At 39.0% G+C, this 19,109-nt stretch overlaps 1 protein-coding gene across 3 annotated transcripts in view; it reads left to right on the forward strand.

Moving 5' to 3' along the window:
* XLG3 (extra-large GTP-binding protein 3) overlaps positions 1 to 19,109 on the forward strand; it is a 206,562-nt gene that overhangs the window by 168,173 nt on the left and 19,280 nt on the right. For all 3 annotated transcript variants that reach the window (XM_089459158.1, XM_089459159.1, XM_089459160.1), the window contains 3 exons: positions 8 to 252; positions 17,175 to 17,344; positions 17,460 to 18,051. In XM_089459158.1, the coding sequence (XP_089315284.1) occupies positions 8 to 252; positions 17,175 to 17,344; positions 17,460 to 18,042 (998 nt within the window). In that variant the 3' untranslated portion in view covers positions 18,043 to 18,051. The remainder of the gene's footprint in view (positions 1 to 7; positions 253 to 17,174; positions 17,345 to 17,459; positions 18,052 to 19,109) is intronic.

Consider the following 19,109-nt stretch of genomic DNA (forward strand, 5'->3'; position numbering starts at 1 on the left):
TTGGCAGATGAAAGTGATGATAAAGAAGCTGGTCAATGTACTTACTCTCTCAATCCAAAATTGAAACATTTTTCTGATTGGCTTCTGGAAATTATGGCAATGGGGGATTTAGATGCTTTTTTCCCAGCTGCAACACGTGAGTATGCCCCAATAGTTGATGAAATGTGGAGGGACCCTGCAATTCAGGCTACATATGCTAGAAGAAATGAGCTGCATGTCCTCCCTGATGTTGCTGGTTACTTCTTGGAACGGGTATTTACTAAATTTGGTTATATACATTTGATTTGCTTTTCCTGGTACTAGCGTTATCCCATTTTGCAGCCTAATAATTCACACTCAATCTCTTTAGTTCTCTGCATGACATGTGCTAAATTGCTAATGATTTGGGGGCAAAACACGCTGTACAATGGATATTAAGATGGTTAATGGCAAGCAAAATATTATAAATGCATTGAAGACAATGTATTTGTCGAGTGGAAGGTTTTTTTTTCTCAAGATTATCATTTCAATGGATTTAGATTCTATAAACAAGTGCGATAGATTTAACAAAGTTTAAACATTTCCTACTTTCGAGCAAAGGATGCAGATTCATATTTAAGACCATGAAACAAAATGTTCTCTCATTTCTTAACAAGCTTTCTGGTCTGAAATCACTTTGACATTCAGGAATGTTTGGGTGAAATCTGAATGTCCACATGAAACTGCAAAACAGAGAACTCCTAAAACAGATGGGACCTCAGTGTACTATATTGAATATAGATGATCACTAAGGCATGAAAAAATGAGCAGTATTTATTTTTTCATATTAAAACTTTTGCCAAACAATCTAGCAGCTTCAATTTTGGTCAAAACCGTAATAAACAGATAGATTTTGGGTGATGGTTTGTGTTGTTAAAGCTTAAGATATGTTATACGAAGTGGGTACAAGTTAGAAAAGCCAATCTGATTCTGCCAAATATCTCCAGAGAGTGACTCTAAGCATGAAGCATTATTAAGAGTGTATTTCACACAATGAAGTGATACCAAATGTCTAAGAAAAAGAGTTTGTTGGAAGGTAGATGCATGGATTAACACTAAATCTTCTCCAAGGGAAAGGTGAATCTTCATGTTATATTTAAAATGTCTAATAACTGAACCAAATGTTGAAAAGTGTAACTAGGTTCGGTCTTCATAATGACACGTAATTGTGATTTTTGTAAAGAAGAAAACTAAAATTATTATTATAATGCTTGCTTCATGGGTTTCATGAGCAAGATATTTTATTTCTAGATGCCTTCCATTGAGAGCCTTTAGGATTTGTCAAAAGGAGTCAATGTCATGTATGAAGAACCCTTTTTGGGCATATTACAAATATATACAAGTCTATAGGATTGTCAAATAGCCCTCCAAGACAAGCACTTGTTACTCCTCTTCAAGTTGGGCTCAAGACAAAGAGAAGAACTCATGTCGGATCACCTAATGAAGACACCTATTCAGATGCACATGTCGACTTATTTATTTTGGACAAACTACTATATATATGAGTGGAGGGTCTTCATATTTCCATAGTAATCAAGCTTGGATATCTTTGAAGTTCAGATAGGATTACAGTCAATAAGTTCAGATACTTCTGAAGTTTGGATGTCAAAGGAAATTAGATAGGGATGAAGGAACAATGAGGATCTTTAGGGCTGAAGTTTGAACACAGTTGCAGTGACAAATTACAGAAAATTTTGGATCTCTCTGATTTGGATCACAATTACAGTGAGTAGTAAAGAGACAAGTTCGGTCTTAGTACTACAACAGAGGCACACAGTTCGGTCAAAGGTATAAAGACTATAGTTCGGTGCTATGAAGGAGCTACAGTTCTGTGATCTATCTCAGTGTTTCGGTGCTGCTACAGTGATCACATTTCGGTGACATTACATTGATGTGTTTCGATGCCATCTCTGGTGTATCTACAGTTCGTTGCTATCACATTATGCTCAGATAGGAGATAGTCTCAGTGTTAAGAAGGTCAAAGAAGAATAATAGAGTAGAAGACAATCAAGAGAACTAGTGTCTTGTTCTTGGAGTGGAAACTAGGTCAAGGGTCTTGGTCTTGGTATTCATCAATTGGAATCTCTATAAGAAGAAGTTGTGTGGGTTTTCCTCTTAAAGAGAGAGGTTTTGGCCGTGGCTCATAGCCTACATTTTGTGTCTCTTGTCTGTTTATGTTCATGCATTGGTAGCTGTTTGATGAAGAAGAACATTAATAACTTAAATGAAGAAGATCCTAATCTAAAGTTGTAAAAAGCACTCACAAAAAACTACTAATTAAAGAGAAATCACCTAAATATTGATGCCCTAGATTTCTCAACATGGTTTTGGAGCTAAGGTGACTAGGTCAAGAAAAGGGGAATCTAATCAAAGAGACACTCAAGGATCGAGTTTCAAGAAAGGCATAAAAGCAAATGGAAAGATATCAAAGTGAAGTCGAGGTCTTCATCGAAGTATCAAACCCTAGATCGAAGAAGTCTGCACCAACAAGAGTTTTGGATCCTCCAAGTCATCATTAAAAGTCCACAAAGACCCTCATCAAGTTGAAGAGATCTACAATGCAAAGTAGTCCAAAGTGTAGACATCCAAGAGAAGCATTTCTAGGACTAAGATTACATCATCTTGGAGAAAGTTGAAACCCTAGAAGCATTTTTGATCTGCACTCATTCACCACCGAAGAAGTCAAAGTATCTTGTAGGCTAGTTATCCAAAGAAGGCTAGAGGCATTGTCATCATCTTCAAAAGATTTAAAGGGAGTCTCCCCCTCATTGACCTCCTTATCCTTAAAGAAGATCATCTGAGGAGCATCAAGACATCTTCATCAATCATCATCAACAAAGGGATCAAGTTGAATATTTTATCTTCACTTGACAAGTAAGTATCTTTTATTCTACAATCTAAATCTGATAAAATGACTTAGTTTTGCAAGGAGATCTATAAGCTCGCCGGGTCATCAAACTTCCTTGCATGGAAAAAGGAGGATAGAAATAGTCCTCGAAGAAAATGAAGTCATTAGAAAAGTCTCCAAATCATCCGAAGGTAAAGTACTATCTGAATACATGGAAAAGGATCTAAGGGATCAAGAGATTCTTATGGAATCCATCAAGGATTCCATCTTTGTAGGATTGGAAACATCAAAAGAGATATATGATAAGCTGGTAGAACTATTCTCTGAAGGTGCCATAAAGAAGGTCATATCACTTAGATCTGATCTACACAAATTGAAGGTATCAAAGGATAAAGGGTTATCCTCATAAGATCTCAACTGCAAGATCTGGGAGAGATGATTTCGGATAAGGAAATGATCTCTTTTGTTCTAAATGCATTAACTGATGAACAAGGTAACAATTGCCTATGAGGATAGGAAAGCTATTCCATTCAACAACTTGTGGTTTCTATGCAAGATAGAAGAAGACAGGTTGAGGGCAAAAGTGCTCAAACATTTGTCGGAAAGAAAGAAGAACATAGCTAAGATTCAATGCTATGAGCATTACAGGAAAGATTGTCCTAAGTTAAAGAAGGGCAATATCTAGAAAGATGGAGAAGAATCCCATTTCACCGAAGAAATGGAGGAAGCTGAAAAGAAGGAAGTCCAAGAAAGAGGAAAAGCATTAGAAGCAAGAGCTCGTGACATCACCATAGGGAAACATGAAGGACAACTAGAACAAAATCTATGGCTGTTAAATATGAAGGACATAACTCTTGGGAACCTCATTGGAAACTTAAGGAAAGGAAGAAGTCTTCCAGGACAAGGCTCATCGTACATCAAAAGGTAACATTGGCTGGATAGGGATATGCAAGATCCTCAAGATTCTCTGAAGGAATCTTCGTCGGAAGGTTCACCAATCTAGAGAGGAAGCAAGTGTTTCACTAGGAACTCCAACTTGTGGAATTCAAGGGATGATGGTATGATGACATAAGAGATGAAGTAGATAAAGGGGTTGAAGCTCTTTTCAATCAAGGAAGTTGCTAAAAGAAGCCTAGATGACCTAAAGGTAAATGAGGTATGTATGCTTGTATTTGATATTATAAAGTCATCTTGTATGGTTGCATGTAACATGGATCACTGCTCAATCTTAAGAAGCATGATCAAAGGAAAGGAATCTCCTCCTATGAAAGGTCGCCGAAAGGCATGAGTCACACTAGATGAAATCAACATAATATGTCCTCATATGAAGTATGAGGTGGATGACTACAATTGAGGAACTTTGATTGGATGCTCTTGGGAATGAAATGTGTGAAGAAAGGAAGGAAGAAATCGTGAGATATACAACCATGGTAAAGGCAATCAACATCCGAAAGATCAAGAAGATTTGACTAGGATATCTCCATAAAAGATATGAAGACTCTGATGGGGTTTGAAAAAGAAAGAGACCCTTGACAATATATATCTTTTGGAGACATGTCAATATGTATGCAGGATGCTGATGCAAACTTGTAGATGTCATGATGAAAGACCATCACAAAGGCAATGTTGATTTTAATGTTCATTCCTTTATTTTTGAACAAATATCTGGATGGGTTTATGCTGGGATGTGAAGGGAAGATCTATGGATGTCTTCCACCACTGGTGCACATGTAGTAGGATGAGAGATCATTAGGTAAATATGGCATGAAGAAAGCAACATGACATGAAGGAAGGCCAAACATGGACTGATGGATCACTTTTCGATGATGACATGGCTGACTCATGGATGAAAGTGATGGATGGTCGGTGCCCTATGTAGAAGTCCCAAACATGAAGACTCTTAGATAACAAAAAGAAGTTCATGACATCGTGAGGAGGAGTTCTTCAAGCAACTGGTTGTCCCATCATCTCCACTCGAGGAGCTGTTGTAGGTCCCTAATTAAGAGGGATCCTGGAAACAAGTTTCTTACTTGGAAGAAACTTGGAAATTCCTAAGCCAAGAGGGAACTTAGGTACATTCCTTTATTGGAATAGATATGTCCTCCCTAATTAAGAGGGAGAGATAGACACATCATTTTGGTCTTCACTTGGGAAGACAGAATGGAGGATTGGGTAATCATCTAGCATCCGATACTATTTGAGGATGAGATGGGGCATCCAAGATAAGAGTAGTTGTGGAGGACCGATATTCTTTGAGGATTAGGAATCCAAGATAAGAATAGTCCTAGTGGAACACACCCTGAGAACCCGCACGGGTATGTTCTAGGAGAGACAATGATTAGGCTGTGTCTATAAATCACTGGTCTCGACATCATTGAACTCAGAACTTCTGGAGAGATAGAGCTGTTAGTCAAGGCCTTGCTATGTGACAATGCTAGTTGATATGATGCTATACAGATGGGTTACCAATCCGATTCTTCTTTTGAGAAATTCTTCTAATTGAGAATGACCAAATACCATTATGAATACCTGCCTCGTTAAGAGGGAGTGTTGAAAAGTCTAACTAGTTTCAGTCTTCATAATGACATGTAATTATGATTTTTGTAAAGAAGAAAAATAAAATTATTATTGTAATGCTTGCTTCATGGGTTTCATGAGCAAGAGATTTTATTTTTCGATGGCTCCCATTGAGAGCCTTTAGGATTTGTCAAAAGGAGTCATTGTCATGTATGAAGAACCCTTCTTGGCTAGGTTGCACGAAACGGGGAAACGGGTACGAGTTTCCGAAACGGGAAGCAATATGAAACGCGACCTCCCCAAATTTTGGAAACGGGGAAACGCGAATATCTATATATAATAAAAATATATCTATATATATGTGCAATCATAAAGCATAAATGATACATTATAATTTATTACATTTAAAAAATAAGATTAAATTTATATCATATTTACTCATGAATGATCACATAATGAAAATAAAAATATCGGAATATCCAAAAGAAACTTTTATTATATATCCAAATCTCAAAATCAACCTTTATTTATATTAATATATGAGGCTGCAAGTACAATAAAGACTATAAGGCTGTAAGAGAGAGATCCAAATCAGGATTTTTTGCATCCACATCCCATTCTTTAGAAGGACCACTGTTGTATTGGGAGTCTCCTACATAGTCGAACGACCTTAGTGCTCTTGATTAAATACAAGTTTCATACCCTAGTACCCTACATGCTCTTGATTATTGGGAGTTTCTCCTGCATAGAGAGCTTGGTTCTCTTGATTAAATACAAGTTCCATACCCTAGTACATGATAAAATCCAATGGAAACATTGCAATCCCCCCAATTCTGAAATCCTGAAAAATAGATAAGTCTGCTGGATTTTGAGTGAGATCTAAAACTCTACTTTCTCCGCATGAAATCCAATGGGGGCGAAACCACTCTCAAACATCCTGAGCCATTTCGTGGTAATGTTAAAAATTTAAGTAAAAGGATGATCATCCTTTTACTTTAAGAATTTAACATTACCATTAATTGCATATGCCTCAAACTTCCTGATGAACTGCATATCAACACTAGGGCAAAAATTCACTTTTATAACTATAGACACGCATCTAGAAGCAACTAGAAGTCACTAGCATACCCTAAAAATAAATTAAAAAAAACACAAGTAAATGCTGAAACGTGGGTCATACAGCCGTGAGACGCGTTTCCGGCCGTACTGGCCACGTTTCAGTTTCGTGAAACGTGGCAGTACGGCCGGAAACGTGTTTCACGGCCGTACCAAACGCGTTTCACCGTTTCATACCAGTTTCCATACAGAAACGTACCCCTGCCCCACGTTTCCTGCAACATAGCTTCTTGGGCATATTACAGATGTATATGTCTATAGGATTGTCAAATAGCCCTCAAGTTCAGATCTCTTTGAAGTTCAGATAGGATTATAGTCAATAAGTTGGGGTACTTCTGAAGTTCAGAGGTCAAAGGAACTCAGATAGGGATGAAGGAACAACAATGATATTTAGGGCTGAACACAGTTGTAGTGACAAAGTACAGAAAGTTCGGATCTCTCTGATGTGGATCATAGTTAGAATGACTAGCAAAGAGACAAGTTCGGTCTCAGTGCTACAATAGAGGCACATAGTTCGGTCAAAGGTATAAAGTCTATAGTTCAGTGCTATGAAGGAGCTACAATTCTATGATCTATCTCAGTGTTTCGGTGTTTCTGTGTCATGTCCCTTCTCAAATGTATTAGTCACGGGGTGTAGCTACACAATTTTGGCATCATTGTTGGCTTAGGAGGAGGACCCCACACGCAAAACTTAGGAACTATAGGCAATTCAACTTTATTTCTGGCCGCTAGTGGAATGTGGGGGCCACCCACTTGCATAATTTGAACTTGGCCATTGCATGAGTTGGAGGGAATCAAATTAGTGGAAGGAGGGTTCGACATGAGGCTAAGGGGGCCCAAGGTGATAAAAGAGGAAGGAGCTCTCATTTTGCAGGTTCTTGATCATTTTACAAACAAACTTACCTTTGTATGCTCTGCTGCTTAGCAAGTCTACTGGTTGTTATCCACGAATCTTCTGCAGGGGAGATTCAACCTCTACTTCGGGGGACTATCCATGCCCGCCCTAGGGAGGCTGTTCCACAGGGGTTTCAGGGGTTCCAGCATTGACATACACTTTATACAGCCATGCAGAGGAGGTGACTACGTATTTTCTGTGCAACCAGAAACACGTAAGAGTGGATTGAGCTAGCCATTGGGTCCATAGCTTGTTGGGAGTTTCGGGAGCTAGAAAGGCTGTTGGGTGAGGAGAATTTCGCTGAGTTTTGCAGCCAGCGAGTCAGGGGTTACAGTGGTACGAATTTTGGGTAAAGGGATTGCGCAGAGGTCTTTGGCAGCGAACTCGTGGTGCTTGGGAGAGCAGTCATCCGGGAGCAAGGAGTTAGTCAGTACACGTGAACCCAACATTCTAGGGGTGTTTTCAGAGGGATTTGTAGGCTGTTTCCTGCAAGTCGAATTTGGTATCAGCAGTTGGGGAGAGGTTCCAAGGAGGTCAAAAATCCAATGTCAAAACCAGAGAAATTCCCTTCTGGGTTTTTCTGGGTTTTGTCCAAGGAGTCTAAGGCTGAAAGGATATAATTTTCTGGGCGGTTTTTGGGCACATTCCAGCAAGTCGAAGTTCAACAAGACAATAGTTTTACTAGGATAGCGTAGTGCATAGTGCTGCAACAACTGGACAACCTTCAACTCAGCTATTCCATCACCTGGTTTTGGTCCAGCTTGTCTTTGAGACAAGCCCAGGTGCACCATCTCATTTATATTATACCTATGCTCTCAAATTTTATAATATATGGCTCAACAGTTCCAGATTTATAGTGTTTTATGGATGTGTAATGCATGTTTTTAATTTTACGTTGTTGTACTGTTTATTTGTTTAAAATATCGCTCATAATCCTACTTAGGAACATTACAGTGGTATCAAAGCCTAGTTCTTGGCTCAGTTGTGGGGTTTGTTTCCTATGAGAGGAGAAGGCCGGGAGAACATCACTTATCATAGGCAGAGTTGCATGAGTAGAGAAAGGGAGTTAGAAATTAAGCCAGATAAAGAGGAAAGAGAGAAAGCAGTGGCTAGAGAGGAGGAAATGGTAGAGCCCAAGAGAAGGGAGGAGATGGCTTTTGATAGCCTCTTGAGGACCTTGAGTGATTTGGCCATGGGACAGAAAGACATGCTGGAGGAGATCAAATCACTGAACAAAGACAGGGTCACACCTAGAGGGTTTTTATGTGGAGAAACTTCCGAGGCTTCTCAGCTTTTCGATCACCCCTCACCAACAACGTAATGCCCTTCAGTTAGTGTGCCAACTAGGGCTACACTACCCTCTTTCATGCTAATGGCACAAATCAAACCAACAAGGGAGGAAGACACTCCCCAGATAGGGGATTACTTTAGAGAGTAACAGGCGATGGACGAAGATTTCAAAGAAGTCCTCTCCTTTAGAGATCACTGCAAGCTCAAGCAAAGTGAGAGGAACAAGGGGTATGAAGGACAAGGGACCCAAAACTATGACCTGCAGAGAACTATAGGGAGGATGTATTTCCCTACATTTCAACTCAACCGGATGACGAAGCAAGAAGCCATTAAGATGGCAGCACTGCACTTGGAGGGGGAAGCCTATGACTAGTGGTTTCACAGCTTGACCACTTTGGGGCATGCCCAAATAGTTTCTTATGAGGACTTCACCCAGAGGGTGGTGGAGTGATTTGATTAGAGGGATTCAGAGGCATGTTTCAGGGAACTGACACAACTGCGCCAAACAGGCAACCGAGAGCAGTACTTCTCTGATTTTCTGCGTGTGTCAGTGATGGTCTCGGATCTGTCCGAGGCAAGGAGGGTATACACCTTCATTGTAGGCCTGCTTGAGCCTCTGCGTGGACTGGTGAAGTCACACAGACCCTCCACGCTGCAGGAAGCAGTGGTGTGCCAAAGATTTGCAGGGGGCCATCCCCAAGACTAGAGCGCCATTTCCTGCACGGACAACTTTTCCTCAGAAGGGGCATGAGACTAGACTCCCACCATTGAGGACCACACAGGGGAGGGGGTAGCTGGATGTGGACACACGAAAGGACCTTTGGAGGTAGAAGCTGTGCTTCACATGCAAAGAGCCCTGGGCACCTGGCCATAGGTGCACTACAGGTAGAGCACACTACATTGAGGTCTTTTTTGACAGTGACCAAGAGGACGAGGTGGAGTAGGATTGTGGTGGGATAGATGGAGAGAGTCCGACGGACAGAGGGCCACCACCACCACCTCCATAGTGAGGGGCATCTCTTGCCTCATCAGGGGGATTCCTTGCTTCTTTATGTAGGATTCCTAGGTTTTTCACACTTAGGATCAGAGGTGCGGTACAAGGACAATGGGTGTCGGTGCTAGTGGATAGTGGGGCTACCCACAACTTCATAGATGCACAACTGGTCCAAAGGAGGGGCCTCACCACAACAGAGTTTGAGGGGTTCTCTGTCCTAGTACCAGGTGACCGTACCATCGAGTGTACTAGGTACGTGCCCTCCTTGACAATAGTTATGGGAAACTACTTGATGACAGACCACTTCTTTGTGGTCGATGTGCCAGACACCAACGTGGTGATGGGTGTCTAGTGGCTTTATTCCCTTGGGTGAGTCACGACAGATTGGAGGAAACCTGAGATGGAGTTCATGGGGCCAGATGGCAAACTGGTGGTCTTGAGAGGCATGCAGTGTTATCTGCCTCAGGTAGTTTCGGCCCACAGGATGGAGGCAAATCTTCGGCATGGGGACATTGCATGGGCAATCGAGTTGAGGCATCCATTGTGTTACGCTGCCCCTCGACGTGCTCCCCACCATTGTTCCGTTGCCCTAGCCGTCCATTCACGAGTTCCCTTTCTTTCTTTCCGCTCCTGTCAAGCTGTCCAGGTTTCAGCTCTCCGTTCACCATTTCACTTTCAACTTCCGCCCAAAACTTCGCCGTCATTTCAACTTCCACTTTCTTCCGCCTAGAAACTCTATCGTCCCTCTCCACTTTATGTCTGTACGATAGTTATATCTATAGTTCAATTAATTAAAACTTTAACTAATTAATATATAGTTTATGACTATACATAATTTATTTAATTAACTTAAAAAAATCAAATTAAAAGCTGGCGGACAAATATACACCCCCACAAACCCGTTCAATGTTGTCGATGTCAATGGCCGATTTCAACAAAAAAATGATTGATTTGGAGAATAGGATTACTAGCCACTCCGATGATTTCAACAAAAAATTAGTCGATCTCGAGAGTAAGGTTATCGGGCATTAGAAGATATCAAGAAGCTTCAGGATACGACAAATCGGATAGAACTATAGCTCGGGCAGAACCATACCCAATCCAAAATAAATCATAATCAGACAATAACGTTGCTGAACACCTTCTGTGGAAGGACGAAGGTTACACCTGAACAACTACTCCAAGATGATGGAGGAAATCAACAGCACAATTCATCAGATTCAACAAATTTAGTAGATTCTCACAAAAAAGCGGAATCTCCAAAAGAATCAGCCACGCACCATCAAGGAAATAGTAACGCGACTTTTTCAAATAAGCAACTCTGGGATAGATTCACGAATCAATACCCTCTTTTTGCTCCATCGTTAGCAACGTATCAGCGAAAGGCAAAAATTGAGATGCACAAATTCAATGGGAATGAAAAATGCAACATTGTGTGGTTGAATAAAGCAGAAGAATACTTCAAGATTTACGACATCGACAATGATGACGAAAAGATTAGGCACGCTTCCATGAAAATGGAAGGAGGAGCATATAATTGGTATATGTGGTGGAAGAAGACGACAATCACCATCAGTTGGAGAAATTTCTTAAGGATGCATTCTTTAAAAGATTCCAAGGAGTAAAGGAAGAAGAGTTCTTTTTAACACTCATCAGATTACAATAAAAGGGAAGTGTGGATGAGTACACTCGAGAATGGGAGACCTTAGCAACACGAGTACTTGGGCTATCAGAATCTCGTCTAATTCAATCATACATCTCCGGACTTAAAACTCATCTACAAGTAGAACTTGAGCTTCATGACATTACGTCAATAGAAGTAGCAAGACGTAAAGTAAAAAATGTTGAAAAGAAATTTGAACAGATACTGTGGTCAAAACCGGAAAAAGTATATTCGAGATGAAGAATGCCGCAGTCTGTGGATACAGATAATACAAGATATGTTCCACCACATTGTCGTGAAGGCGAAAAATCTAACGTAAAAATACAAAGGATAAAAGAAGGCAAATGCAAACACTGTGGCGAGAAGTGGGACCCTAAACATAGGTGTACTAAAGGAAAAGAATCAAAGAACCTATATAACTGTGAAGCAACTAATGATTCAAACAGTGATGATTCCGACATAGAAGAAACAAAAGATGCCCCAGAATTCTCTCCAGAATTAGATGACGGAAGTATTCCGCAAGTGTCACTATCCTCTATGACATGTATATCACAACCTCAAACTCTAAGATTGAAAGGATATATAAAGAAGAACAACGTAGTAGTTCTCATCGACTCTGGTAGCACCCACAATTTTTTAGAGGCGACCATCGCAAAGGGACTCAACATTTTTTCATTTCCCTTACCGAACATGAAGGTGATGGGAGTTGATAGTAAGAAGATTGAAAATGTAGGGAAATGCCATAAGGTTTAATTGCAGATACAAGACTTTAATTTAGAATCCCCGTTCTTAACCGTACCATTAGGAGTAGATGTGGTCCTAGGGATCCAATGGCTACGAACTCTAGGCACTTATGCTGCCAACCATCAAGTACAGTTCATAAGATTTAACTAGGAAGGGCAGAGGTACAACTTATACGGATTCCAAGCACCAGAGAATCAAATCGTATCATCATCTCAGATGATGAAGATGATTCGAATAGGAACACCAACTTATGTAGTACAATGTCATCAATTAGAAATGTTATATGCAAACATGATCAACGAAGATTCACTAGAGGTACAAGATCTAATTCAGAAGCATGAAAAGGTATTTCAAGACCTGCCTATGAAAATGCCTCCTAACAGGGAAATTGAGCATACAATAGAAGTCAAAGCAGGGTCAAACCCCATCAACATCAAGCCGTATCGATATCCATATCACCAAAAGACAAAAATTGAGAGATTAATCCAAGACCTTTTAAAGTGTGGGATCATCTCGAAAAGTAAAAGTCCGTATGTTGCCCCAGTGGTATTGGTAAGGAATAAGGATGGTTCATTCAGTCTATGCATTGACTATAGAGGATTAAACAAAATAACGATTAAAAAAATATCCCAATCCCCTTTATCGACGAAATTTTGGATGAACTACATGGCGCAAAATACTTCTCAAAATTGGACTTAATGTCAAGGTATTACCAAATTAGAATTAGGTTGGAAGACATACCAAAAACGACATTCCGAACACACGAAGGTCACTATGAATTTAAAGTAATTCCATTTGGGTTAACCAATGCACCAGCAACGTTCCAAGCCACTATGAACAAATTATTTCGTCCATATCTTAGGAAGTTTGTATTAGTATTCTTTGATGATATTTTAGTTTATAGTGAAACTTGGAAGGAGCACCTACACCATCTGGATAAAGTTCTTACACTACTGAAAGAGCATTAGTTCTACGCAAAAAAATCCAAATGCACCTTTGGAAAGGAAGAAGTAGAATACCTTGGACACATTATATCCCATGAAGGCGTAAAAGTGGACCCTAATAAAATCAAAGCTATAAAGGAATGGACCAAACTAGTTGATATGTCAAAGCTAAGAGGGTTCTTAGGATTCACTGGATATTACCGAAGATTTATTAAAAACTATGCACATATAACTGCACCTCTGACAAACCTTTAAAGAAGAATCCATTTCAATGGGATGATGAAGTAGGAAGGTGTTTTGAAGAACTGAAGGAAGTTATGTCCAATGCCCCGTTATTGGCAACTCCAGATTTCTCTAAACCATTTATCATCAAGTGTGATGCTTCCAGATTTGGTATAGGCGCAGTATGAATGCAAGAAGGGCATCCAATAGCTTTTGAAAGCAGGAAGCTCAATAAAAGAGAACGTCTTAAGTCCACATACAACAAGGAAATGCTCGCTATTATGCACGCACTGGCTAAGTGGTGACAATATCTTTTGGGAAGTAAGGTCTCCATACGAACAGACCATAACAGTCTCCAACACCTCCTCCAACAAAAAACACTTTCTGAAAAGCAACACAAATGGATTGAAAAAATTGTCGCCTTTGACATGGAGATGCTACATAAAAGGGGAAAAGACAATGTAGTAGCAAATGCCCTGTCTAGTAAAGACGAAGAACCAACACTAATTGCAGTCTCGTTTGTTGTTCCTGAATGGCTTAATGAGATTAAAAGTGAGTATGCCAAGGATCCAGAAATAACTGCGATAATCAATAACCTTCCAGACAACTCAAAATTTGAATGGAAGAATGATATTCTATAGTACAAAGGAAGAATCTATCTGAATGCAAACTCCAAGTTTAAATCCAAGATACTCAAGGAGTCACATGATTCATTCTCAGTCGGACATGTAGGATTCTTTAAAACTTACTACAATGCATGTCAATCATTCTTTTGGAAGGGGATGAGTCGCGGTATTCAGAAGTATGTAGCAGAATGTGACACATGTCAAAGAAATAAAAGTGAAAATATTATGACACTTGGATTACTTCACCCCTTAAACATTCCAAATCAGAAATGGGAAGAAATATCAATGGACTTTATTGAGGGATTACCTGTATCTGAAGGCAAGGACAAGATTTTCATAGTGGTCGATAGACTCACCAAATACGCTCACTTTATAGGAATAAAGAAATCAGACTTAGCTAAACAAATCACTGAAATATTTTGCAAATATAAATAAATTACACGGTTTTCCGAAAGTCTTTGTGAGCGATAGAGATGCCAAATTCAAGGGTAATTTCTGGAAATAATTGTTCAACCACATAGGAACCTACCTAAATATGAGTTCCGCTTATCACCCTCAAACAGATGGACAAACAGAGGTTGTCAATAAATGTTTGGAAGCCTACCTATGTTGTTACGCTACAGAAAAACAAAATAAGTGGGTTCAATGGTTGCATCTAGTTGAGTGGTGGTATAATTCTACTTATCATACGTCAGCGGAAATGACTCCATTCCAAGCTTTGTATGGATATGAGCCCCCAAAATGGAAGGATCTAGCTGCCGTCCATACAAATCTACCTGTTGTTAAAAACCAACTAGAAGAAACCCAAAAAATCGTCCAAACCCTAAAAGAAAATATGAATAATGCAAGGAACCGTATGAAGCAACAAGCGGACCGAAAGAGAATTTGAAGTCGGAGAATGGGTATTTGTCAAACTCCAGTTGTACAAACAGTTGTCCTTGAAACAAAAAAGGAAAAATAAATTGGCACCAAAGTTCTATGGACCATATCAGATCAATAAAAAGATCAGCCAAGTTGCATATAGTTTAAGCCTTCCAGAGAAAAGTCGTGTTCACAACGTCTTCCACGTCTCCTGCCTTAAAAGGGCATTGGGCGACCATCAATCAGCGCAAACAACGCTTCCATCCCTAGATGGTGAAGGAAGGGTCATTTTAGAACGAGAAGGTATCTTATCTACTGGAGAAAGGAAGCTTCGATCTCGTGTAATCAAGGAATACTTGATCAAGTGGAAGGACTTACCAGAAGAAGAAGCTTCTTGGGAGACTGATGCATTTCGTTAACAACATCCATTGTTATGTGTGCTTTGAGGACAAAGCATTCTTTTGAGAGGAAGGCAATGCTATATAAAAATTAGTTAGTCTATAGTCATTAGGCAAAGGGCATGATTCACCAAGAGGCACCCAAGGCAGTGTTTAGCCAGGGCCTCCCAGAAAATGTAAACATCATCTTTTCAATTATTAATAAAATCATGGCTGTCAATTGCTAATTCGTGTGTTCCACTTGCCTTGGAAATCTTGTGCAGAGTGAGTGTTTAAATGGATAGAAAGCACCTGTGAGGTTAATTCATTGGGATTTCAGAAGATATTTAGGAGAATAAAGTGGCTACTTATGCTGGAGTTTGCCTGGGCCAAGATCTTGACAAGGGTTCTGCCAAGGACAGTTAATTTAACTCCGCTAGATTGCAGATGGGTTTATTAATAGCATATTCATCAAGCAGGGTTTGATCAAAGGCTACTGTTTGACCAGTCCAGTCAATTCATTCATAGTTAATATGAAGGAATTTCCACATAAAGGGCAAGAGAAGGAACAACAATTAAGATGAAAATTTCTTTTAAGATAAATCGTCAGAAGTGTGAGAATCTGAAGCCCTAGGTGACTAATATCCTTACAATTTCAATCAAATAAGTAGATTGCTGAATTTAATTAACTCTGAAATTAACTTTTAGAACATAGCATCAATCACACAAGCTAGAAATTAAGCAGTGGAAGCATGAAAATTGGTTTCCCACATACATAGATAATTACTTCTTCAAATCAACTTTTTATTCCTTTGAAAAAACTTACACAGAAACTTTCACGTGCTACCCAAAAGAACAACACTGACGGATACCAAAAACACCCTGAACTGAGCTTCTATGGCCTGCTTGAGAAAGTCCCATCTGTTGGAAAAAAACCAGAAATGACAGAGAACTACTGTATGGATTTTCCATATGATTGTACGGATCTGTCCAAATGACTACTTTCTCGGATTGTGTACTGCCTGAGAATGCCTATTCCCTTGCTGCCCGCTCTCTCTCTCTCTCTCTCTCAGTGGCTTAACTTGTTTAACCATTCAAGTGTGTTGAAAGCCTGTACCTTGCCTGTCTTTATAGTTTTAGTGAGTGTCTATTTCTAAGATTACTTATAGTCTAAGTTGTGCATGAGATACAATTTTAGACTCTACTACTAAATATGAGTCTTTCACTTTTTTGTTAAAGTGAATTACAAAATAGAATACTTCTTTCAAAAATAGATTTGCTTTTAGAAAACACTTTACAAAAATATCTCAAACTACTACTAGCATGTTTGCACTGAACATGTGTGGAAGTTCCCATCCTAGCTATAATTCTCAAAAAGATGGTCAGATTACCTCACGAACTCAGAGAATAACCATGCCAGGAAGGAAGAGAGTGAGTTATAAACATGTTTCTACCTCAGAAGAGGAATGGAATGAGACGAATGTAGCTGATAAGGACACATAGAAAGGCTGCCGCCAATAATCAAATCCTTAGAATATGAAGATGAGGACAAAAGGGAAAAGGAAAGCAGAAATGATTATTAAGAAGATATTTCACCTATACTATGGCTTTGGAAAGCTAGTGGTGGAGAAGAAAACATCAAGGATAGGTGCAGTTGCCAGGAACAGAAGGAAAGAGAAGTGGAAGGCCAAAGAAGAATCAAAAGTTACCATCTTAGTTTGTTATGGCTAGCAGTCTTCTGACTACATAAGCTAGGAAGTGACAGGAACTTGACTAAAGGAGACAGGCAGAGCCAGAAACTAAGCTCGTTCTGGTTGCCTGGCCTGTGTTCACAATAGTTTCAGAATCTTTTGTATGATTACTTTGTCATAGTGGATACTGATTTAATTTGGAAAATTGTTTGTAGGCTAACTTGGTCTAGCCAGATTATTGTATTTTATATTTGAAGTATAAAGAAAACATTTTTTTTCTTGATCAAAAAATTTAAATTTATATATTTTTCTAGATTTTTGATTTGACATTTTAACCAGATTATGACACAAATGAAGCTGTTTTGTAGGCTGTTGAGGTATCAAGTAATGAATACGATCCATCAGAATCTGACATTTTATATGCCGAAGGAGTGACTCAAAGTAATGGGTTGGCATTTATCGAATTTTCACTCGATGATCGTAGTCCAATGTCAGAGCCTTATAATGAAAACTTTGATTGTCCAACACCACCTGTGAAGTAAGCACCTGGATAAGTGATCTCTGATTTTTAAAATTTAGTTGATGGATTGGATAAGTTAGTCATATTGGATTAAGTTGTAATTGTTGTTGCTTAATTTTTTTATGTCTTTCAGGTATCAGCTTATTAGAGTAAATACTAAAGGATTAAATGAAGGATGTAAGTGGCTGGAAATGTTTGAGGATGTACGAGCTGTAATCTTCTGTGTTTCTATAAGTGAATATGACCAAATGTGGGCTGAAGACAACGGTACCTTGAGAAATAAGATGATCTTGAGTAAAGAACTTTTTGAGAATGTTGTGAAGCATTCATGTTTCAGAGATACACCATTCATTCTCTTACTAAATAAATATGACATTTTTGAGGAGAAGATCAACAGAGTGCCACTTACTGTATGTGAGTGGTTTAAGGATTTCAGTCCAGTGAAGGCGCATCACAACAATCAGTCACTGGCCCATCAAGCTTACTATTATGTGGCAATGAAATTCAAGGATCTCTATGCATCTCTTAGCAGCCATAAGTTGTTTGTATGGCAAATGAAGGCTCGAGATCGCAGTACAGTGAATGAAGCCTTCAAATATATTCGTGAGATTTTAAAGTGGGATGAAGAAAAGGATGAAAACTATTTGGGAATTGCTGATGAATCACTTTACAGCACTGATATGAGTTCTTCACCATTTGTCAGGCAAGAGGGATGATTCTTTGATGTATGCTCTCTTCCCTTACTGACAAGAATTTTTTTGTTTGTATTTACATTTTAATAATTTTTAATTATTCAGCAATTCAAGAAGTATTCCAAGAAAGACGACCCATCATGTTGTCATCGAATGCTGTTTTTTATGCTTATTTTAGATTGTTGTTTGTGGTTTGATCAATTTTAGATTGAGTGGTATGATTTTCTATCTGATAGGGTCAATCTGGTCTGGCTTAATGTACTGCAATAATAAAATAGTGATTATGATCTTAATTACGGTGGGGTCATTCATTTGTATCCAGAAACAGTAGTCTGGAATGCACTAGCTGGAAATACTCAATAAATACAAACCTAAGTTTGTTGTAATACATAAGACCCACACCTCCTGTAGAGAAGGTATATGAATATTTTGATATAGGAGAAAACATCCATGGCATTTGCTAGGAGAAAGGAAAATCAAAATTAAACAAAGGTCCTTCAAAAATATCCTCAAGAAAGGGATGACTGCCATTTCAAGTTTGTTTTAGTAGAATAACAATCAATGACTTGTTCTCTCACAGTTTGCCATTCTGGGGTCTAATTTAAGTTCACAGCCTAGCCAGATGCCAAATTTATGTATGAAACCCCCTTTTGGTTCTGGTCACATAACAAAATTGAATTGTCATTCAGCAATTTGGGATGTTTGATTATGAGGTTCTTGCTTTGCCTTGGTTTGACTTTTTTGTTTGTTTGTGCTGAAGATGTTAAGGTATCAAAATGTTCAGTAAGCTGGTAACTTTTAAATCATTATTTATCACTGATTAAAAAAGTTAGTAACCAACAGATAATGGTCCCAGAAGGAACTTTGGTGTGTCTAAATCTAAGACAGAGCACAGGTCACATAAGGCACAGCAATTTGAGTTGGCAGCAGAAGAAGAGATCCATAGGAAAGTTGCTCTAGAATCTACAGTGTAACATATGCATCTGGACTTTTGCATGTATTATATCCAATGACCACCACATATTCAGTGATTACCTCCAATATTTTTGCACCCTGCAATTAAATGTATTGATCTGAATGATGGTAGATCT

The sequence above is a fragment of the Pinus tabuliformis genome, chromosome 7, assembly GCF_031772625.1.
Source record: "Pinus tabuliformis cultivar Carrire ecotype Pingquan chromosome 7, CPIR1, whole genome shotgun sequence".
Taxonomy (NCBI): domain Eukaryota; kingdom Viridiplantae; phylum Streptophyta; class Pinopsida; order Pinales; family Pinaceae; genus Pinus; species Pinus tabuliformis.